A 22096-nucleotide genomic window follows, 5' to 3' on the forward strand; every position below is an offset into this window, starting at 1 on the left:
GTACCATCTGCTCTTAAAGAGAGTGAGCCAAGAGATAATTGTATGGGGTGAATGTACATAGCTGCGTACACACATCCAAATGGAAAAGGTATCCATAATCTGAGGCAAAGCTTAGGAGCTCAGCTTCAAAAATGAATTTTTAGTATCATGAACACATTGTCCAAAGTCTGGGCTCAGACGTGAGCATACACCAGTAAGTCACATGAGATTAAGGTCTAAGGTTCGTGCATCTTTAAAATTCTCTACAAACCTAGTACAGAATTATAAATGCTTCATCATAGATATTGAATAATTCAAGAATGAATGAACATTCCGCAAAATGGTGCACAGGCTGAGACCATTGAATTTATTTTAAGTTTCAAATTCTTTATCAAAACTTCATGAACAAGGTCTCAGAAAGTCTTTTCCTATGTAGATGAACTACAGTAAACTTGGAAACGAGTAAAAAAAGTAGTGACAGGATATACTTGAGAAACAATTTGGGGGCTATACTTTCTGTAAGGCAATGCATTGTGATAAAGGTGATGAGGAACACAAATATGCCCATGAGTTCATAATGTCTATTTGATCTCTCAGTGCCTAAAAGCAGACATTGTTTAAATTTTCCTGGATGTGGATGAGCGTCTGCAAGTCAGTATAGTCTGTGACTAACTGTGTATTGACTCTTGGGAACATATGATTGTACTTGTAAAGAAGGCTACAGAATTGGAAGTGATGGAAAAACTTGCATCTCTAAGTCACTGTGAAGAATTTACTGTATCTCTTCTAAACTGCTTCCACCCTCATCCTGTTCTTCAGGCATGGAGACCACATATTCCTTAACTCAACCTGTCCTCTCCTTTCTCTCTTCACACACTGAGATCTTTCTTTTCGTTTTGTTCTCTCTGCTGCAGTTTCAACTTTGTGCTTGCTGCTTCTCCCCTTCCTTTACAACAGACTTTTTGAAATGGTCTTCTCAAAGAGTTTTACCTTTCATTCACCCCCTGCCTTGGCTGTCTAGTTCAAACTTTCTCATTTCTGTCATCAACCGTTGCTCAGTTTTCCCTTCTTTTAACCAGCATGTTGAATCCAGACATTTTTCCTGTGTGGTGTTAGCTTTAGATGATGATGAGCTGGAGGAAGAAGAAGAGGAATTGGAAGGCATGAGGTTTCCAGGCCGTTATTCAAGAGCCCACCTCAACTGCTTCATTATGTTGCTACCTCGCTGCCTCCCACCTACAAAGATGAAGAAGATGCGGAGGAAGAGGAAAAAGAAATTCGAGGAGAACTCAACTGCTTTGCGCAAAGTTGGTGGGTAAAAGAATTGATCTCATTATTCTCACCTCTTTTCTTTCCTTTAAGAAAATTCACAAATTCTTTTATTGACGATTTTATTATCAATATTGAATGCCATCAAATGTCTTAACATGATGCTAGTAAGAAAAAATGGAGCCAAAATCACTTTTTCAATGCTTCCTATCAAATCCATCCTCTTTAATCTTTCTTCCCTTTGCAAAATAAAGGGTTGCTTTGCAGGTATGAGTGGAAGTGGGGGTCAGGGTGGAGGGGGCTGCTGAAGTGTGATAAACAGTGAAATGGAGCTGAAATACATCTTTAAGGTAGCGTAATGGAATCTTTTAGTTCTTATAACTATTAAAACTCCACTAGAAGTCACTTTTACATAGTTGAAATTTACCTTAAATAGCCTTAAGATTTAGACCCTTTCTAGATTTTAAAATGCAGAGAACCAATTGTTCAATATGCTCAAGTGGACCAAGAAAATATTTTTAAAATTTGAGCAGTTTTTCTTATATCTCCACGCAACAGAATTCAAGCGTCAAATCACTCCTGATCAAAATAAATTAGCATAACCTCTTTCAGAAGTAACAGTTTGCAGGCAGTCTGCTGCTTCTTTTTCTTTTCCTTGTGAGACAGAGCTGCTCTTTTTGTTTTCCCTCTATTCATTGTATTTTAAGAATAGCAAAGCTTGATGATTGCTTTAGAATGCATTGGGTAAAATGGCTGGAATATTTTTATGCTATGACCAATCAGATTAATAATATGAATAAAGGTGTCTGCATAAAAATAGCAATGCTTTAGAGTTTCTTAATTAAACTCCTGATATCTTGGCTACTCAAAGTCAGAATAGAAATAGTTTAGGGCTACGAAGGCAGCCAGAATTTGAGTGGACAAGATCTGGAGAGAAGAGAAGCTCAGACAAGTGAGACAGACAATCTCTGCTGCTTGTCCCCTTGAAGCATTTGCTAATGTATGGCCTGCCCGGGTAGGGAAGCCAAGAAATCGAAAGACAGCTGCTAATAGGGTGAGGAGCTAAGCACAGTTAGTAGTAGTATCATGGTGAAGGGCAGGTACAGGTTAGAGCTCAGGATCTGCCAAAATAAAGAGGATGTGGTAAACATGACAGGCTTTCCATTGGGATGTCTGAAAGATACCATCTAGAAGCAGGGGCAAAACTTGAAATGAGACAAGCCTTAAAACAACTGAAATATCTCTATCCTTATTCGGATTAACGTGATTGAATGGAAAGACACATTATGGTACATTTATACAATAGAATACTATATAGCCATAAAAAGTAAAGTAGTGTACACATAATACAGGTGAGTTTCACAAACACATTGAATGAAAGAAGGTTGATAACCAAAAAGTATGTTTTATGATTCCATTTATATAAAGTTCAAAAATAAGGAAAAATCATCTATGGTGATAAAAATTAGTATAGTGCTTAATTTGTGAGACTAATGATGAAGAATCATCCAGTCCCCTTTGAGTTTTTGGGGTGCTGGCAGTATTCTATCTCTTGGTCTGAGTGGCATTTACATGGGGTTGTTTGCATTGTAGAAAAAACTATGAAGTGAACACTTGAGATTCGTGCACTTCTCTGCATGTATGTCGAGTCTCAATAAAAACGTTTACTTACGGAAAAGAGACTTTGCATAAAAAAGCCTGAAATGAAAAGCCCCAAATGCCAGGAACATTGATTGTTCTTGTATTTTGAAATCAAGGGTAATTTCTTTTCACTTTTTTAAATATTCTAAATATTCTTTAGGGACTACATTTCAATATTACAATTGGAAAAGGTAAAATAAGCTCTATTTTATCTCTTGGCTGTTGTCTTTTTCTTGGACTCTTTGGGAAGTACAGTCAAAGATCTCTTTTTTTTTTGAGAAATTAAGGGTTTCATCTCCCTTTTCAGTGGTGTAGACAGTGTGAGCTAACCAAGATGGTATCACATTCCAGTTTGTTTAGATCATAGCTTGGGACACGACTGCAGTTTGAGCTGTGAGGACTGCATGCATGGAGGTAGATGCCAGGAAGGGAAGAGTGGATGCTCCTGCCCCATTGGCTGGGGTGGCATTCTGTGTAATGAAAGTAAGTGACCCCCTGGGGAAGTGGTAAGAGGGTGATGAGTTCTCCTTTACTACTGGTAAACTGCTGGTGATGAGTTCTCCTTTATGTGTGTTCTCCCCAAAATGTCTTAACAAGGTAGGCAGTTGATATGGGCGAGAAACCAATTTATTTGTTCTGCATGAAGAATGCCTGTGAAGCGCTGAGCTTCTAAACTGAACATGTGATTAAAGGGGAGATTTTGTGTTTCCCGGGAAACTTGATGTGCTGTCTCTTGTTTATCCATGAAGGTAAAAGTTAATAAAGGATCCTAATATTCTAGGCCTATAAAAATCCCTCCATTTAAATAAATCATTAGGCCCTGGCAAGCTATTCCCAATGAAGGAAAAAAAGAAAGGATTTGTGCCACAAAGTGCAATTAATGGAATCGCTTGACTCTTTGCTGCTACTTTTTGTTTGCGTTTTTTCTTTTCCTTTTTTAAAATATGTTAGTGAAGTCAATGATACTTTTAACTTTTTATATGTCTTTCATGAGAAAATATCAAAAATTTACAAAAAGATGCCCCTAATAAATCTTTTTCTTTGTATTTTTGATGGAAATATACTTGCAGGTACTGAAACTGCCAAGTAATAAAACAAAACATATGGACTATCTTTGTCTCTTCTTTCTTGTTTTTAAATTTACCTTATAAATTTTTTAATAAAAGTGTTTTCTTAGTCTTTGTGATTGGCTTGGAAGATGATATGAGCAGATTTTCTTTTGAACCCCCTGCATATGGGAAGGAAGAGCACAAATATTGTCTCTATTATGAGATAGATGCAAACTTGAGTCATAAAATAGTGAAGTGGTTTAACCAAGATTACTGGTTAGAGTCCTGAGGAGCTTCCTCAAGTGTAGCTCTGATCATGTTTCTTGGCTGCTCAAAAAATTTGTGTGCCATTTCCTGACACATAAAGCATCCACTTCTAATCCAGTCATTGGCAAGATCTAAAACCAGGGCCTCATAAATCCTTTTCGTTTTTTACCCCAATCACAACTCTCTACCTGGCTTATCATTTCCAGAAAACTAAGCCACTCGCTACCTAATGCTTTGCCAATTTTTAGCTTTGTGCCTTTTGCTAAACTGCTGCCTTTGATTGTCTATTGCCACTTATTGCATGAAGCTTTCTTTGATGTTCTCAGTCGAGCCACAACTGTTTATATTTTCAGTGGATTTAAAGTCTCTCTCTCTCTCTCTCTCTCTCTCTCTCTCTTGACATTGGACTTGAGTTAGCTATGCCCCTATTCTGTCTCCCTTACTAAACTGAGAGCTCGTTGACCAGGTCCTATTCTTGTTTCTCCAAACTGGAGGTGCCCAGGGCATGAATGAACAAATGAATACCAAATAAAATTTGGTATTGAGATACCCAACTATATTAACCTTCAACTTGACATACTCAACTATATAAAATTGAGATCAAATAAGTGTTACTGCATGACGATTAGAGAGTAACCTTGTATTGTACTTTTTTTTGGTAAATATGAATCTTCAAACCCTTGATCCCTAACATGGCAGCATGAAAAATAAAACTAAAAACCTATCTCAAATACATCAGAATAAAACATCTCTGATATAAAATTAATGCTATTGAAAATGAACTTGCTGATAAACATGAAGATAAGATGACTGTTTCTTTGGCTTTGGAAAACCTTGGGAATCTCTCAAGTGTTCACCTGGTCTTGTAAAGGGGAGGCTATGTCTGAAACCAGAAGCTTATATCTTCTTTGCACTTCCTCTCTGTCCTTCTTTCATTCTTTTTACAAAAACAGAAACAACAATCCATTTAGGAGAAATGAAAAAAGTATTCATGAATTCTTTAACAAAAAGGGGTAGTGGGAACATTTTCTTAAAACTCCCTGTAAACTGCAATAAATGGAAGTGACCAATCATTCATCACCCATATTTTTGAGAGTACCAGCTCTTCAAATGCAGCAAAGGAAATTTAAAAAGAATGCTCAGGGGCTGGCCCAGTGGTGCAGTGGTTAAGCGCCCACATTCCGCTCTGAGAGCCCAGGGTTCAGCCGTTTGGATCACAGGTGCGGACATGGCATTGCTTATTAAGCCATGCTGTGGTAGGCGTCCCACATATAAAGTAAAGGAAGATGGGCAAGGATGTTAGCTCAGGGCCAGTCTTCCTCAGCAAAAAGAGGAGGGTTGGCATCCGATGTTATCTCAGGGCTAATCTTCCTCAAAAAAATTAATCAATTAATTAATTAATTAAATAAAATTTAAAAAAGAGCATTCAGCAGGGATCTGGAAAGTTAGTTTTTGCATTGAGTAGATCTTCTAGCCTGATATCTTTCTCTGTCTATAATGAAAATATCTACTTTGATATCTTAGGAATTTCTTCAAGTCATTATAATGAAACAATTTAAAAATTACCACGTATTATTAATTTTAATAGCACATTTTAGAACTCCATTGCTTTTGAAGACATTTCACATTGTGAGACTCTTTCCAGTAGAAAGGAAAGATAGGAGAATTTTCATATGACAAGTGAATGGACTATACATGGAAGGGAAGATTCATGACTTCTTCCAAATTATACAACCATGGTTTGGGGCATATTTGCTTTTCTTCTCCAGGGTTGCTCTGTTTGATGCGAATGAAATATTTAGCAAATCCTTATACTATGTGACATCATATTCTACTTTCCAACTGAGTGTCAGACAACGGTGTTGGTTTGCCAATCTTGATGGCTTGCTATAATCCAGATACAATGCAACCTATTTGAACTTCCTTAGCTTCATTTTCCAGGTCATTTTTAAAATTGTCCCCTCCGTTGTTGCTATAAGAATTCAGACTTACTACATGTAAATTAACAAGGGAGGCCTCCTCCAATGTTTGTTGCCAGTTTCTTACTCTCTCATTCCTTTTGTTTTTCTCCTTCCTTTTCATAGTAGCCTAGAGCTTGAAAACAAAGAAAAAAGTGAATAAGGAGCCAAGCTTCTATATTAACATCTGGAATAGTGTCTGTGGGTAGATGGAGGAGGTGATAGGAATGTAGTTTTGTAATATTTAGCCAATTACAATAAAATGGCAATTAAAATGGTTACTGAAAGTATCTTAGGGGATGTATTTACTCAAGTTAAACTTAAAGTCACAGACATTTTTCCCAATTTATTTTTTTAGTGGAATACTGAACATTTCCCCAAAAAACAACAAACCAAAGAAAACAGTTGTTTGCTTGACTTCCTCAATCTTTGACAATGCAAAATACCTTGGGACACTCAAGATGGTCTTAGCTGCTTTCATTCCTGGTTAAAAATTCATGACTTTTTTCTACGTTTTCTTCCCCGTTTTCAAAATGGACGGTTCAGTTTCTCATTAATGTTGGTGAGAGTTATACAGCATAGATGTCTAAATAGCTTTGAAATGTGAGCATTAGAGTTTAAGGAACAAGATAAATTTTTCATGTGAACCTTGTTAGCAGTACCTCTGTCATCATCATGTTAACTAGCTGTGCCAGTGCTCTCCCAGGAATGATTACGCCATCCTAACTAGGAACCTGCCAGAGACTCTTCCTGAGTCTGCAGGTTACAGAGATTTTAACTACTTGGTATCCATTCTAATAGAAAGACAAGCTTTTTTTCCCCTTCATTTGTATTACAATAAGTATGTTATACTGCTTGTTCACCTTCTCCATTTTCTTCATAGCTTGTTCCCCAAAGGTCAGTGGGAAAGAGTGTGGCAGCATCCGTGATGGTCAGAACAGAGGCACCTGTGATGCTCTCACTGGGTAGTGCCAGTGCCCCCAGGGATGCTTGGGCAAACCTATGAAGATGGTAGGAATGTCTGGTGCTGGTGAGAGGAGACAACTCTTGAAGTTCTTGAGGTTTCTAATGAGAAATAGACCAAGTGAAAGTTGCATCTGTATTTTTCAAGGTGGCCTTTGTGAAGACATAAAAGGCTATGTCTTGTGTGTGTGTTTGTGTATCTATATGTACAAAAGTACAATTGCTTTGACCAATGATATATGTAATAGACCAAAATAAATGAGGCTTAAATCTCCAACTGTGATCCAAGTGGGATGAATCCTAATACAGAGAAAGGCTTTTTCTTCCTCTAAGCAAAAAATTGAGTTTGTGTGTGCAGGTTTGGACATAGGAGCTGGAGAGAATTTATTTGCTCTGCACAACAGAAGAAAAAATGGAGCTCTTTGGGCAAATTGGGGAGGAAAAGAGATTACAATCAGAGACAAAAAGGAGAGGAGGGGAGCTGGCCTCATGGCATAGTGGTTAAGTTCAGCACATTCCACTTCAGCAGCCCAGGTTTGCGGGTGTAGATCCTGGTCACAGACCTACACCACTCGTGAGCCATGCTGTGCTAGTTCCCCACATATAAGGTAGAGGAAGATTGGCACAGATGTTAGTTCAGGGCTAATCTTCCCTCAAGCAAAAAACGAGGAAGATTGGCAACAGATGTTAGCTCAGGGCTAATCTTCCTCAGCAAAAAAAAAAAAAAGAAAGAAAGAAAGAAAGAAAAGAAACAGAAGAGAGGAAACAAGAAGAGAAATGATGGATGAAAAACTCACAAAATACCAATGAGTGCTGTGTGTGGATTTTTCATGGAAACCAGTGAAGAGGCCGCATTTCTTTCATGGGTGGATAAAGCACCCAGAAAACCCTCCTTTACAGGCCCAAGAGCTGAAGGCAGAGAATCAACGAAGATAGACGTCTTCAGGGATTGCCAGAAATCATAGATTCTCACAGGTCATGGAACTGGGGAGATGGAAACTAAGTCCACTTTGCTCTCGGAGGTGCAGGAAGGCTCCTGTGGGCATCCTAGTTATTTATCCCCCTGAACAACGGTGATTCATTTATTCAAGAAATATATGTTAAGAGTTTGCAAGAAACTGTGCCAGGCATTCTGATATTGTAACAACAACAAAAAAATTAAAAAGACCCTGGTCCTTCCATGTGGAAGTTATGGTCTTGTTCAAAGCAAACCTAGGTTACAAATGTTGGTAGGTATTACAAATTAAATATCAATGTCTGCTTGGAGGTCAGACCATGCAGACAATGCAGACTGTGTGAGCCATGGAGAGACTTCTAGAGAAGTGCCACTTAAGCAGAAGCCTGCAGAATGAGGAGACACGAGAAGGGGGGAGAGTGAGGGAAGATCATTCCAGACTGAGGGTGCCACATGTTGCCAGACTACAGTGGGAAAGAGTGAGGTGCATTAGAGGAACCTGAAGACGGGAAGCTGGCGGAGTGAAAGGCAGTCGGGGAGACATTAGCTCAATGTGAAGTCAGCCAGCACGGGGCTCACAGGTCTTGTTAGGTTTTGGATTTTTAACCTGACAGCAATGGCAAGTCGTTGTAGGATTTTAGGGAGAGGATCTACAATCATATTTGTGGCTTTCAAAAGATCTAGCTAGCCTCAGTCCAATCGGGTTAGAAACATCTAACCTTGTGCAAGCTCCTTATTTCCTGTAAAAACAGCTCGAGCAAGTGTTGCATGTGGGTTAATATTTGCCTTGTTTGTCCTTTCACCCTCCAGGATGCCCAAAAGGATTATTTGGGAAGAACCGCAAAAAGAAACGGAACTGCGCCAACAATGGCCATTGCCACAGGTTGTGTGGCGCCCGTACGTGTGAGCCAGGGTGCTATGGGAGGTTTTGTCGTCTGAGTAAGTCACAGGCTAAATTTGCTAAATTTGCTCCCTAGGTGAAGCAAGGATGCTCATAAAAGTACTGACAATATGTTAGACAAAGAAGGAGAGTTAAAAAACATAGCATTTTATACAGTCATATCACATACATATGATGATGTTCTAGTCTTTGTTTAGCCTCCTTACATTACAGAGTCTGGATGTTGATGAATGAAAGCAAAATATTTCTGAATTCCTTACATTTTTTTCAGTCAGTGTTTACTTTATTTATTGAAGGAAGATTGTTAATTGTTCATTTCAATGGACATTTGATAGTTTATAGGAGTTGAATATCAAAGGCCCAGAATAAGTTTCCTCTATTTCTGGGTTCTAGTGCAAAGCAATCATTTTCTAAAATGTCTAAAACAGGCTATTCCTTTTGCATTTTCACCATCAATCACATCTTGCAAAAGATACAAGAAAATATAATCATTAAATACTTCAGCCTATCAGTAACTTTTAGGGTTTCTCCCAGTTGGTCAGCTCTGGGTGCCCACCATCCCATCTTGAAGCTGCGTGCAAGGACTTGTGAGCCTGAAACAATCTCCTCTCTGGTCCTCTCCTGTTCCATATGCCCTCCTCTGAAAATCCTTCCTGAGTGGCTTCAGGAATGCCGTGACCCGTTTCTCAAGACACAGACCTTTTAAAGTCTTATATTGTATTTTTCATTGAATGTCTGTGGATCTCACCTATTTTGTAAAAGCCATGCCCCTTTAAAACAGAGAGTAAATTTTGGATATTCCAATAAGAGAGCCAGTGGAGGCATCACAGAAAACTGAACCCGGGTCATGAGGAAAGGCTAGGCTTGGATAAGCAAAGTGGAGCAGAAGGGAAGAGGATATGGAAGAATGTGAACAATGCAGGTGCAGATGGTGTGTTCTAGAACATCATATACCTCCTAGAACAGGCCAACAGAAGAAGACACCTAGAAACAGCATCACTTCTGTTATCCTCCTCTAGGCTAACAAGACACACTCTATTTTTTAGTAATAACTTCTGAATATTTTATAAGGTAATAGCAGATGTTTTGGGAAAAATCATTTAAATCGTAATTCATCTGGTCAAAAATTCAAAGAGCAGGGGCCAGCCCCATGGGCAAGTGGTTAAGTTCATACCCTCTGCTTCGGCGGCCCAGGGTTTTCCCAGTTCGGATCCTGGGTGCGGACCTAACACGGCTCATCAGCCCATGCTGAGGCAGGTCCCACATAGCAGAACTGGAAGGACCTACAAGTAGAATATAGAACTATGTACTGGGGGGCTTTGGGGAGGAGAAGAAGAAGAAGAACAAGGAAAAGAAAGAAGATTGGCAACAGGTGTTAGCTCAGGTGCCAATCTTTTAAAAAAAAAAAATGTCAAGAGCAGATGGTGGTGGTGGTAGTGGTGGTTAGCATTTTGAATGTGACTGTCTTTAGAAAAAACATCCACATTCCCATTCCTCAGGCCTCTTCTTGCTTAGCCTTGAGGCTTCATTTATCAATGCCACTTGCCTGGTCCTGAGAAGTTTGAGTTTGCAACCATGTATTAGTTTTCTAGAAGCTGTCATAATAAAGTACTACGGTCTGAGAGCCTTAAATAACAGAAATTTATTGGCTCGCAGTTCTGGGGGCCGGACGTCTAGGATGAAGGTGCTGGCAGGCCGTGCTCCCTCTGACGGTGCTAGGGAAGGATGGGTTGCAGGCCTCTCTCGCAGCTTCTGGTGGTTCCTTGGCTTATGACAGCATAACTGCAGCCTTCGCATGGTCTTCTCCCGTGTTAAGCGTCTCTGTGTCCAAATTTCTCCTATTTATAAATAGACCAGTCTTATTAGGTTAGAGGCCCATGCTTCTCCAGTGTGACTTTATCTTAACTAACTACATTGGCAGCAACGCAATTTCCAAATAAGGTCACATTCCTAGGGACTGGGGGTAAGGACATCAACATACGAATTTTAGGAGGACACATTTCAATGCATAACAAGCCCTGAGGAGACACTAGATTGCCGAAAGAGGTTAATTCCTGTACTTTCCCTTTTTTTCTAATCATATTTCCACAGTTATATTTTCTTAATATACACAATTGTTGCATTTAAGTATTCCATCACGCCTGAGTTGTCCCCTGAACCACTGTTATACATGCTGAACCAGGAAGAGGAGGGTGTGGAAGCCAATACAGGGAGGCGAGTGTTCTGGAATGAGCAAGAAGCGGCCTACATCCAGGAAGACAATAGTTGTAAGAGACCTTGAGGCCTGGTGGGACTGGGAAAGGACTCAAAACTTGGAAGGCACAGGAAAGATGAGAGAGGGAGCATATAATTTATTATCCAAATATAATAATATTAATAGTGAAAAAGGGCCCTGTTAATAATTCTGTTCTGTTTTAGGCGTAACTGTACCACTGGCAACTGGGACAAGGATTACCCTACATGTTGGCATTGTAACCATCACTTTAAATTATCTCAGCTAATAATAGCAGATATTAGCAGATGCTAGTAATCTCCACCCACCAGAAAGTCAAGTGGCTTATTTTGTTCTCTTCAAGCAGCTTTCGACAGCAAAGCCTATATGGGCATACAATGCAATTACCTTGAGCCTGGAGAAGACTTGAAGGATGTTTTATTTGATAAGACCCATGGATATCTGTAATGGGGGAGAAAAAAATTGTCAGAGAGATATTTTGGGAAGGGAACTGAATTACTCTAAGTAACTCCTCAAAGAGAGAACTAAGGGTATGTTTTCCTGAATGCGAAGGTGAGACTTTTTCAAATTAGAATTCCTATGCTGACTAACATCCCTAAAACTTAACAGCTAGGGGAAAATAATTAAAGAAAAGCCAAGCACCATTTCCCAAGATGTGGCCAGGATAGTGCTGCTGTCACAATGAAAGTTTTGTGTTACCTACGTGATGTAAGATTATTTCCGATTACCGTATAACGAAAGGGAATGGAAACAATGACGAGCCTTCACATGGAAGCTTCTCCATCATCTCCAGGCTGCAGCAGGAGGAATATGGGGCCTGGCAGGCCTTAGCAGTCCTTGGAGAATACTAACTATAGGCACCAATGGAGCACATTGAGAAGCAATTTCTCTCCCGGAAGCACCAAAGCCTTTTAAGTAGCTCAGGCTTCACTGTTCTCATCCCGTTGCCAAAAAGCAAATGAATTGACTGATTTGAAAGACATTTGTTTCCCTATTTTTTTGGCAGTCAGGATGATCCCCTTGTTTTCCCCATAATCAGGCCCCACAGAACAACACGGCCGTGCACTAACAATGTGAAAGAAACAAAGCGTGGTTTTCAGGTGACTGGTTTGCCTCAATCTGCTTGCAGCCTGTCCCAAGGGGGCCTACAGAGCTGGCTGCTCTTCAGAATGTCAGTGTGTGGAGGAGAACACCCTGGAATACAGTGCCAAAAATGGCAGTTGCACCTGCAAATCTGGTTACCAAGGCAACAGATGCCAGAAAGGTACAATCTGATGATAAATTCTCTTTCTTCTCTAATAAGAACACTCAGCCTTTGTTCAGCACCATATGATCATTAATTAGTTAATCCACCAGTGTCCTCAGGAGATGGGTAAGCTTTATTAATCCCCGATTTGCAGGTGAGGAAACGGAGACACCGGGCAATAAAGTTATTCAACCTTGTCTTCTCAGTCACTGCTGTTCGCTGTCCCCTTGCTAGCTTGAGCAAAGGAAGAAAGATCACATTGGCAGAGGCTCGTATCTTAAGAAGATTAAAGCTGGCCAATCACGACTTTGAGCTGAACTCAACAAGGGCACTGCTGGCTTCCAGTGTCAAAGAATCATTTTCTTTATATCTAAAGATTGATCATTCAAACAAATACAATTCAAACATTCTAACCATAGAAAAATTTTGGAAAACTTCAATTTGGTTATCAGTGTGGTCCTTCCTCAAACTTTTCAGGATTACATAAGTATTTTTTATAAATCTATAAATAAATTTTATGCCCAGCATGATTCTAATTTTAAGTAAAATATATAAATATATATGTATGTAGATGTATATAAAATTTGGAAAAAAGTATTCCAAGATGTTAGTGATGGCTGTCCCTGGTTTGTGGATGCGTGGAATGCTTCTCCCTCAGTGTCATCTGCATGGCTCTTTTGCTTGTTCAAAGAGTCTCATGTCACTGTTTCACTGAATCTTGTCAGTACCACCCTACCTAAAATTGCAACTTGCGAGACTCCTTGAACTTTAAAAATTTTTTCCAAGGTATGTATCATCGTCTAACATGTTATTATTATTATAACACATTTTAATTATTATTATGTCTAATATTTATTGCCTGTCCTTCCTGCTAGAAGCTAAGCCCCGTGGGGGAAAGGATATCTATCTTTTTTGTTGACTGAAGTAGCCCCAAACTTCTAGAACAATCCTGACATATAGGAGTTGCTCAATAAGTATTTTCTTAAATGAACACGTAAATGTGGATGGTCCAATTTTTATTCTTTATCCATTTTTTTCATGTTATCATGCATTCTTAATTAAGCACTTGTTACTATTTTATTCAGGGGAAATTATCACAGCATTTTTTTCTCTTTAATATATAGGAAGACTAAATATATAACAAATAAAATTATGAAAACTAATAGCAAGTGCCCTTTTTGCCTTTGAAATGATCCGAAGGGCAATCTTGTTTAAAATCAGGAGGAGCCAATGGGTTGGAAAAGAAGCCGTACTCTGTTGGGCCCACTTCCGGAGGCAGGCACTGGGGTTGAAGCCTGTCTCTGGCCCTCAAGTATTACACATTGCTCCTTGCATTGTCATCTTCAGAGAGTCTGCGGACTTTTCCGGTGCTGACTGGGAGCAAGACTCTTCCAGGTAAGACTCTCCAGGTACTGTGGCTACGGAACTGGAGTCTGTGAGCAGCAGTGTCCATCTAGATTTCATGGACAGAGAGCCATTTATGTCGCTGGATTGCAACTTTCTAAGCAAAGGGGGAAAGAACTTGGGGAAACTGAAGCCTGACTTTACACAAAGGTGTTTAATATGGTATGAGAGTGGGCCCCATGCCAATCTCTGAATCTCCTCCTGCTTCAACTGACTTGTAAGCCTAGAGTCAGTCCCTTATTCATTTCCCCACTAGAGAAGTCATGCCCTGGACATCAACGCATGAGGAGACAATACCATATACACACACCTGGGTACATTTAATTTATTCTGATAACATTTTTTTAAAGCAGCTGCTGAATATAGTATATTGGAAAATGCTTCTGAGATTCCCGCTGTGAAGGAAAATGAGTTGAAAGTATATGTAAATCAGCAAAATAGAGAGGTCACCATAATCTCTGGAAAACATATTATTTTTCAATCAGATAACTTTGTCCAATTCTGATATTTTTGTCTAACCACAAAATGAAATTATGAATCAGACTGGAGCGGGTGAATGGGATCACCTTGATTGACAGCTGAAATCAAGGCGAAAAGAGCTCTCCAAGAGTTGAGCATGATGCAAATCAGGCCTGTTGTTTTTCTTTCTCTATTTTAGGAGTGAAGTAGACCAAGTGCTCCGAGAGCCAGACATATCTTTAAAAATCTTAGCTCCAGACCTGTGTCTAGATTGCAGATGAATAGTTAATTAAAGAGTGCAAATTGTTTCAATGGCACTAATGAACGCTGCTCTCCACAATCAGCACCAGGCCTTGTTTAGCCCATCAGCAATGACTTCTAAGAGCAGAAGAGCTAGTTTCTACACTAATTTGTGAAATAGCAAACAAGGGAGAGAGAGAGAAAAAAAAATAGACAGCCAATGTCTTTGCCTTGTTTTGATTAGTTTGTAGCCCGGGGTACTTTGCCCCCAGCTGCAGGCAGACCTCTGTATGTGGAAAACTCTGGCCCAGCGAGCCACTTGAGTTCATTTAAGGAGGCCCATTCAACTGTTGTGTCACCAAAAGAAGGACAGATTTTTGTTACACTGGTTCCATTTTGAACGAACTTCAGATTTTGAACTCTGGTGGATCTCTAAAAGCAGGTTAATTGACTTGAAAGGTGCTGCTCACGTAGTATGGCAGCATAAGTGGGGTTTAAGTGGCTTAGAGCACCAGTTTCAGAGGCCAGAGGTTCTAGGTTCAAATCCTGACTCTGCTGCTTATTAGCTGTGTGACCCAGAGTAAGTCACTTTACTTCTCAGAGCCTCGGTTTCTTATGTAAAATAGAGATAAAGTTGCTTGTGTCATATGGTGATATTTATGGAAATATAAGCTAATTTATGTAAAGTGCTTGGCACAGAGTACGTGATCAACAGATAATAGCCAGGAATGGTATGAACATTCCAGAAAATGTAATAATTCTATTACTCAGAGACTCTGCCCAGGACAGGAAGATACTTCACAGCCCAACTTGGTTTAACATAACTTTCCACAATTGTCACGTATTTAGGAAACTTTCACTGTTTTCCCTGTGTTAAAAGAATGTTTTCTACCAGGTTTCTAATTCTGGGGGCTTCAACAGTACAGCATACACTGAAACCTCTCCCTGAGCCCTCGGTGGTCCCTGCAGCATCCATCATCTTTTTCCAGTTCAAAGGGCATTCAACAAAGGAGCGCATGTTCCTCTCTCCCCACCTTATGCATTGTTCCCTCTTCTAAAATACACAAATTACAAACCTCGAGAGTGACTATTCTGGCTTACAAAAGAAGCAAAGTCTGGGAGAACAGGATTCAGGCAACCATTTGGGGACAACTTCCCGAACACCGCACCTCCTAGGCTTCCTTTACAAATTACATCTCATTTTCAGGTTTTGTTCTGTGCAACTGCCTCCGAAGACATATATCAAAATTGCTTCCATTGTTACTGTCTGAAAAACCACATTTTCAGCAAAAAGCCAACCTCTGTATCAGTGTTTCCAAAGTGACAAGATATAGCATCATGTTGATTTCTTCAGGGAGTATTTTTGGAAGTGCTGTAAATCCTTGGAGGCTGCTTGAATGTTTCTTTCTTTGCAGCTCAGTCATACACACACACACACACACACACACACTCATACACACACTTCCAACTTGCAACTCACTTAGGCAAGAGCAGAAATCTGGGACCATCTTGAGATTTATTATAAGTCTTAGCTCCTTTCTTTCTCTTTCTTTTTATATTACAAGCCTGCCCGATGGCCTCTGGGGACCACAGTGCCAGTTCTCCTGTGGATGCTGCAAGAATGGAAGTCAGTGCAACAAAAAATCTGGCAACTGTGATTGTCTTCCTGGTTACATGGGAAAGGCCTGTACCATGGATAAGTCATTACCTAGACAAGATAATCAAGAAAGTCAACAAAGTTGTTAGCTTTTATAAGTGCTTACCACTCTCAACTGCTTTATGAGATACTGTGTTAGGATACATGTTTCAATTATCTACTGTTGTGTAATAAACCGTCCCAATACTTTGTGGCTTAAAACAATGATTTATTATTTCTTTTGATCCTGTGGGTTGAGGAGATGGTTCTCCTGCTAGTCTCACCTGGAGTCACTCCCGTAGCTGCTTCTAGCTAATAGGTCAGCTGGGACTTGGGTTTGGCTGGGCTTCTCAGCAGGAACCTGGCCTTTGCTGTACACAGCATTTCCACAAGATTAGCCTCGGCTTCCTCAGAGCGTGGCAGTCTCGGGATAACAGTCCAAGAAGGAGCATCCCAAAAGTGTGAAGGCAGAAGCTTCAACACGTCAAAAAGCCTGGTTTCAGAAGCCACACATCATCACTTCTGCCACATTCTGTTGGTTAAGGCAAGACATAAGTCTAACCAGATTGAAGAGGAGGAGAAAGAGATTCTACCCCTGACAAGAAGAGTAGCAATATCTCATTGCAAGGACCTGCAGGCTGGGAGATATGGTTGAAGCCATCTTTGGAACCAATCTACCATAGTATACTATTGAAAGTTATACTGAAAGACACTTTAAGAATCCACTAGACTGTATTTATCCTTCTTGTCACAGTGGAAGCACATTGTAGGCTGATAGAAAGTGGTTAGTTAAACTGAATCTGCTTCAAAGAGCCTGTAGCACAACTACCCTACAATCTCCTTTCTTGCTTGTGACTCTTACACAACCTCTGTTAGCCCTGTCTCTCTCACCCTCTACTCCACCCACGGGGGAACTCAGGAACTTGAGAACTCCAGGGAAGCTAGGGGCTGGATGGTAAAGATGGTATTTTTTACACTACTATTTCAAATGTGACTAATACAGGTTAGCAAGAGTCTGTTGCTTGTGATTGTCTGTGATATTATGAGGTGTGAACAGTTATCTGAATTAGCTTTCAGTGCTCAGGACTTTTTATAAACCAGCAAGCAAATAAAACCAGAAACTTAATGTAAATATAAAATGTAACACCTAGTAGCTAATCGTCTGATGATTTGGGGAAAGGCATTGCTGCCCTGAAGGATAACCCTTGAGAAAGAGATGGAACAACGTCTTTGCCTGATGATTTTTCTGGATATAGCTAGATAGTTTTTACTTTAGGGCTGTCATTCGGGCACTGTTGACAAGCATTTCAAACAGTGTAAAAGTCTGCCCATGCAGCAGTTGGCTATCCCTAACCTATGTGTTTGCTTAAAAAAAAAAAAAAAACCTTAAAGGTAAGAATTTACATATTCAAAAGGTAGTTACTTGCTATTTCCACAGTGAAGTGACATTTTCTCTTGTCTAACTTCACTTTAATGCAATAATTATTAAGCAGATAGTGATAACGTTTACACTGTTCCAATTGTCAGGTGATATAAATAGACTATTTAGAAACAAGAGAAGAGGAAGATAAACAGCTCGTTCTTTAAAATATTAATTTTAATAGTTACATTACAATCTTCCATTCTAGGATTTCAAACCCCAGAAGACTGTATCATGATAGTCCTGAGAGATTCCTGGTGACGAGTAATAGTATTCTAATTTGATTGGCAACGTGATACATGAGATAATGTGTTGAACAGGCAAAAATATTCCCTGACTCCTAGTCCACTTCAATTTTAGTATTATATGCTATTATCTGATTTTACACACACAGACACAAACGCAAATTATATAATCATCATAATAAGATATTTAGGCAAATGAATGGAACCAAAGGATAGGACTCATTAAAAATGCTTCATGCATACTCCACAAAGAATGTGTATGGCATTTAAAAAAGGACCTGTATTGGAAAAAAAGGATACAGCATTTCACTAAATATCTTGTTATAGTGCTTACAGAATTTTAGGACCTAGTTACTCTACATAATGAACTGTAAAAATATTATAGGGTATCCAAGGTAATATGTTTTAGAGGCAGCAAAGACCAAAAAAGCTATTTCTAAAGATATTGGCTTTATATAAATTCCAATTTTTTTGGAAGTTATAGATACAAATACTTGAGTAAAATAATTCTTTTTTAAAAAAATGTTTTTTTCACTGTGGTAGAAAACTCTCTGGATTATGGTATGTTGTATTTTTCTTTTTTCCGCTTTCTAAACAGTGTTGAGTAGGGCAGCTGTGGCTTCATAGACATTCTCACATCCTTAGTTAGAATGTACCATCTCTGTGAAGCGTAGACTAGCCTTATATATCAGGGCTTTTATCAAAAAATCTGAGAAGTAGTCCCAGTTTGTTCTTTATTAGAGCATTATTTATAATAGCAAAAGTATAAAATAGAAACAACTTAATTATCCATCAGAAGGAGAATGATTAAACAAATTATATAACACATCAGTGGACTATTCTGAGGCCATTAAGATTCATATTTTGGAAGAACGTGTAATGTCAGGAGAATTGACATTACATTGACATTAAATGATGTATATAGAAAATGACCCAAATTTGTAAGAACATCTACCCATGTATGTATACTGAAAATTTTAGTAGAAAGGACAGCAGTTGGTAACAGTGGCCATCTCTAGATGTTTGGACTATGCGTGAATATTTTTCTCCTTTATAATGTCTGTCCTTATAGTCATTACCATTTTCCCCCTTAACAATCTGGAGGAAAAATAAATCATCTTCAGACCAATTATTGACTAAATATCCAAGCGAGATAGTTATCTGTTCTTAAAGTATTATCTGTGGTTTTAACTTTCCAAATAGTGAAGATGTTTTTCCTCCAGTCTACTTGAATGTGTCATTATTTTGATTTGACTGCGTTCTCCTGTTTCACATGATGTGGATATTGAACATAGCTTGGCAGCACCACTAAAACTTAAAAAGAAAAGCTAAAAGAACATAGTAATCTTTCCTCTGAACACTTTGTTTCCCTTTCTTCAGAAATCCCATTTTCTCTCTCAGTCATTTTGTTCTTTCTTCTCTGAATTCTGCCATGTTTTTCATGACAGTTTACAAATATGGCCCCTCCACTACTGAAAGAGAGCAAATTAGAGAGAATGGGGGAGAAGACACTAGAAGGGAGATACGAATTCCAAATACAATTTACATTTTAAGCATCATACCATCAACTATCATGAAACGATGAATCATCGTGAAATGATGGTGTTCAAACATCATTAAACATCATGAAAACCATGCTGAACACAGATGTGAACCTGCTGTAGAGGTAATCTGGTGAATGTTTAACAACTGGTTCTCTGAAATACAAAAACCCTGGTTTGCAGCATTTGCCAATTTCCACAGTGTAATACCCCCACCATGGTGATTTCAAGCAACCGGTGTGAACTGGCTTTCGAAATTCCTGAAAATTTAATGATTGACTTTCGTGAGCTGGGAGTAACAGCTCCAGTATACCCCTGGCTGGCAAATATTGCATTTTGAACACACAGCATGATTTCTTAAACTTGTACTTTCTCTTTACTTTTCAGGTGTCAGTTTTACTTTGCAGTTTCTAAACAGATAACTAGTTTGACCTTTTTGGTTAAATTAAATTAACCAACAAATAGTTCCAACCAACAAAACATTCACTGTTCAGTCTGTTTTATTTTTAAAACAAAATTCAATTGTTTGACTGAACTGATTCAAGCTTGAAAAACAAACAAAAATGTTGGATTGCTTTATGTGTAGACACAGACTCCCCGCTCTTTTTCTCTAGAAATCATGTAGTCGGAGCATTGACTCAGATCTAAAGGAGCCATCTGTTCCCTTAAACAACCTCTAAACTGTTTTCCAACTTCCTGTAACACACCTACCCTAAACCAGGGCTAGCATTTCCTTTATGACGCTCTGTTGTGAAAAAGAAAGCAGTTATCTAAGGCAGAAAAAATGAGTACATGTAAAATAAAATAAAACAAAATGAACAAATAAAAAACCAGTAGAACAACAATTAAATGTCTTAAACATCGCCAAACATGAAGAGCTGAGATGCAATAATATATTTCTAACCTCTCTGAAGCCATTCTAAATCTGATTTTTAAAGTTGCTATAAAATAAATTGTATTTAAATAATACATCTCCCATCCTTTCCAGCAGTGAGATGCGTATCCCTTACCAATCTGGTTCTCAGCGGGCGGTCCAGCCTGATGAAGTATCAGCAAAATGTCAGCTCCCACAGAGAAGTGCGACAGAGAGGCGACACTGAAGAAGTGACAGGCCTTTCAAAAAGCTATTGTGCAAATTCAGTTTTAAAATAGGGATATAGTTGAGGACTGATGGGGACGTCATTACCAATGCATTCATCTCCCCATCGTCTGCGGAAGCAGAAGGGAGTCTTGGTGCAATGATACAAAGTCATGGAGTTGAGGCGTGGTGCATCTGGTCTCGAGGAGATTTGTCTTCCTGTGTTTCCAAAAAGTTAATATTCAAATTGGCATTATTTTTTAGCACAGACCCATGGAAGAAGGCTGAGAGCTACTCTTTCCCCTTTTCATATCATCCTCTATAAGGTCTCAGATCTTTAAAAATAAACTTAATCATGTCATAACCTTATAACCCTCAATGACCTACTGATGCTTTATGTGATGAAGTCAAAATTCCATGAAGAGTTTTGGGCACTAAAGACTCGTCATCAATCTGTTGCTAGCGTCATTTTGACTGCTTTCAGGCATACCCCGCCTCCTTTAGTCATTCCCCTAAGCACCATGCACTTTGAAAATGTGGTGCCATTGTTGATTGCTTTCCTGCTAATAAATTTTTTCCTCTCTCTACTTTTATTGCCTATTAAAATTCTTGAGGGATTTTTATTTTTCAGTATATTTAAACAAACAGAAATACTAAATCCTTTCCTTCCATAGCATCTCCCATCATATTGTATTATAACTATTTGTACATGATTAAAACTCATTCATGTTATTATTCCCCAGTACTTAATATACAAGAGATATATTTTTCATCAATTCACTCACCTAATCCTCAGAACAACTAATTGGGTTGGGATTCCATTACTATCCCCTTTTTATGAATGAGGAAGCTGAATCTGGGAAGAATTAAGTAACTTGTCCAAGGTAACTTGTATGTAATTAGTAATGGGGAACTAGATAATCAGTAAAGTTCACGCAAACATTACATATCTATAAAGTGAGACAATAGTTGTTAATACTAAATATTGTAGCTGTCTGCTTGTAAAATTTAAGGAAAATAGAGAAAATTAAGATTCCATAGAAAACCCTGAGTACCTGAGTAATCAAGAAGTTTGATTAGGTTGTTCTCTTGTTCTCCCCACATGTGTAGATTGCAAAAAGAGTGACTGATACAGCCAAGAGCATAGTTGAGATGTCAAGTTCCATAATAGCCTATGCTCAATTTAATGATGGAGGGAGGATGCTTTCTGTTTGTCCAACCTATTTCCACAGCCTAAGCTGCCTGCTGCACCACATCAGTAATAGTAGTTCTTGGTGGGACCTTGATACCAGCCAATGTACCTGCCTGTGCAACTGGACCAAACATGATGACAGATGCTATAAATCAGAAGGTGATTATAAGTCTTGTTCATCATCTAACATAAATAATGAGCAGAGGAATTTTCTTTGCATTCTGCAGATGCTGAGTGGTCTCAGTCCTTTTTGTTTTTATACAGCTACCCAATATTAACTGTGTTTAAAATTCTTCTTGTGTCTTGGTAAATATCGCTGGCTAGCTGCCTAGAATAATCCACGATTACTCTTGCTGCTTGCTTCCAGAGCCCCACATTGAGGATCTGAGAGTGCACAAAATAAATTCTTATTTCCACAAA

The 22096-nt window shown here is 38.9% G+C and overlaps 1 protein-coding gene across 1 annotated transcript in view; it reads left to right on the forward strand.

Annotated features, from left to right (window-relative positions):
* LOC103558421 (uncharacterized) overlaps positions 1-17344 on the forward strand; it is a 505308-nt gene extending 487964 nt beyond the window's left edge. The window contains exons 6-8 of the mRNA XM_070582944.1: positions 1096-1290; positions 8892-9020; positions 11401-17344. Of these exons, the coding sequence (XP_070439045.1) occupies positions 1096-1290; positions 8892-9020; positions 11401-11483 (407 nt within the window). The 3' untranslated portion in view covers positions 11484-17344. The remainder of the gene's footprint in view (positions 1-1095; positions 1291-8891; positions 9021-11400) is intronic.
* The last annotated feature ends 4752 nt before the right edge of the window (positions 17345-22096 follow it).

Source organism: Equus przewalskii, chromosome 18 (assembly GCF_037783145.1).
Source record: "Equus przewalskii isolate Varuska chromosome 18, EquPr2, whole genome shotgun sequence".
NCBI lineage: Eukaryota > Metazoa > Chordata > Mammalia > Perissodactyla > Equidae > Equus > Equus przewalskii.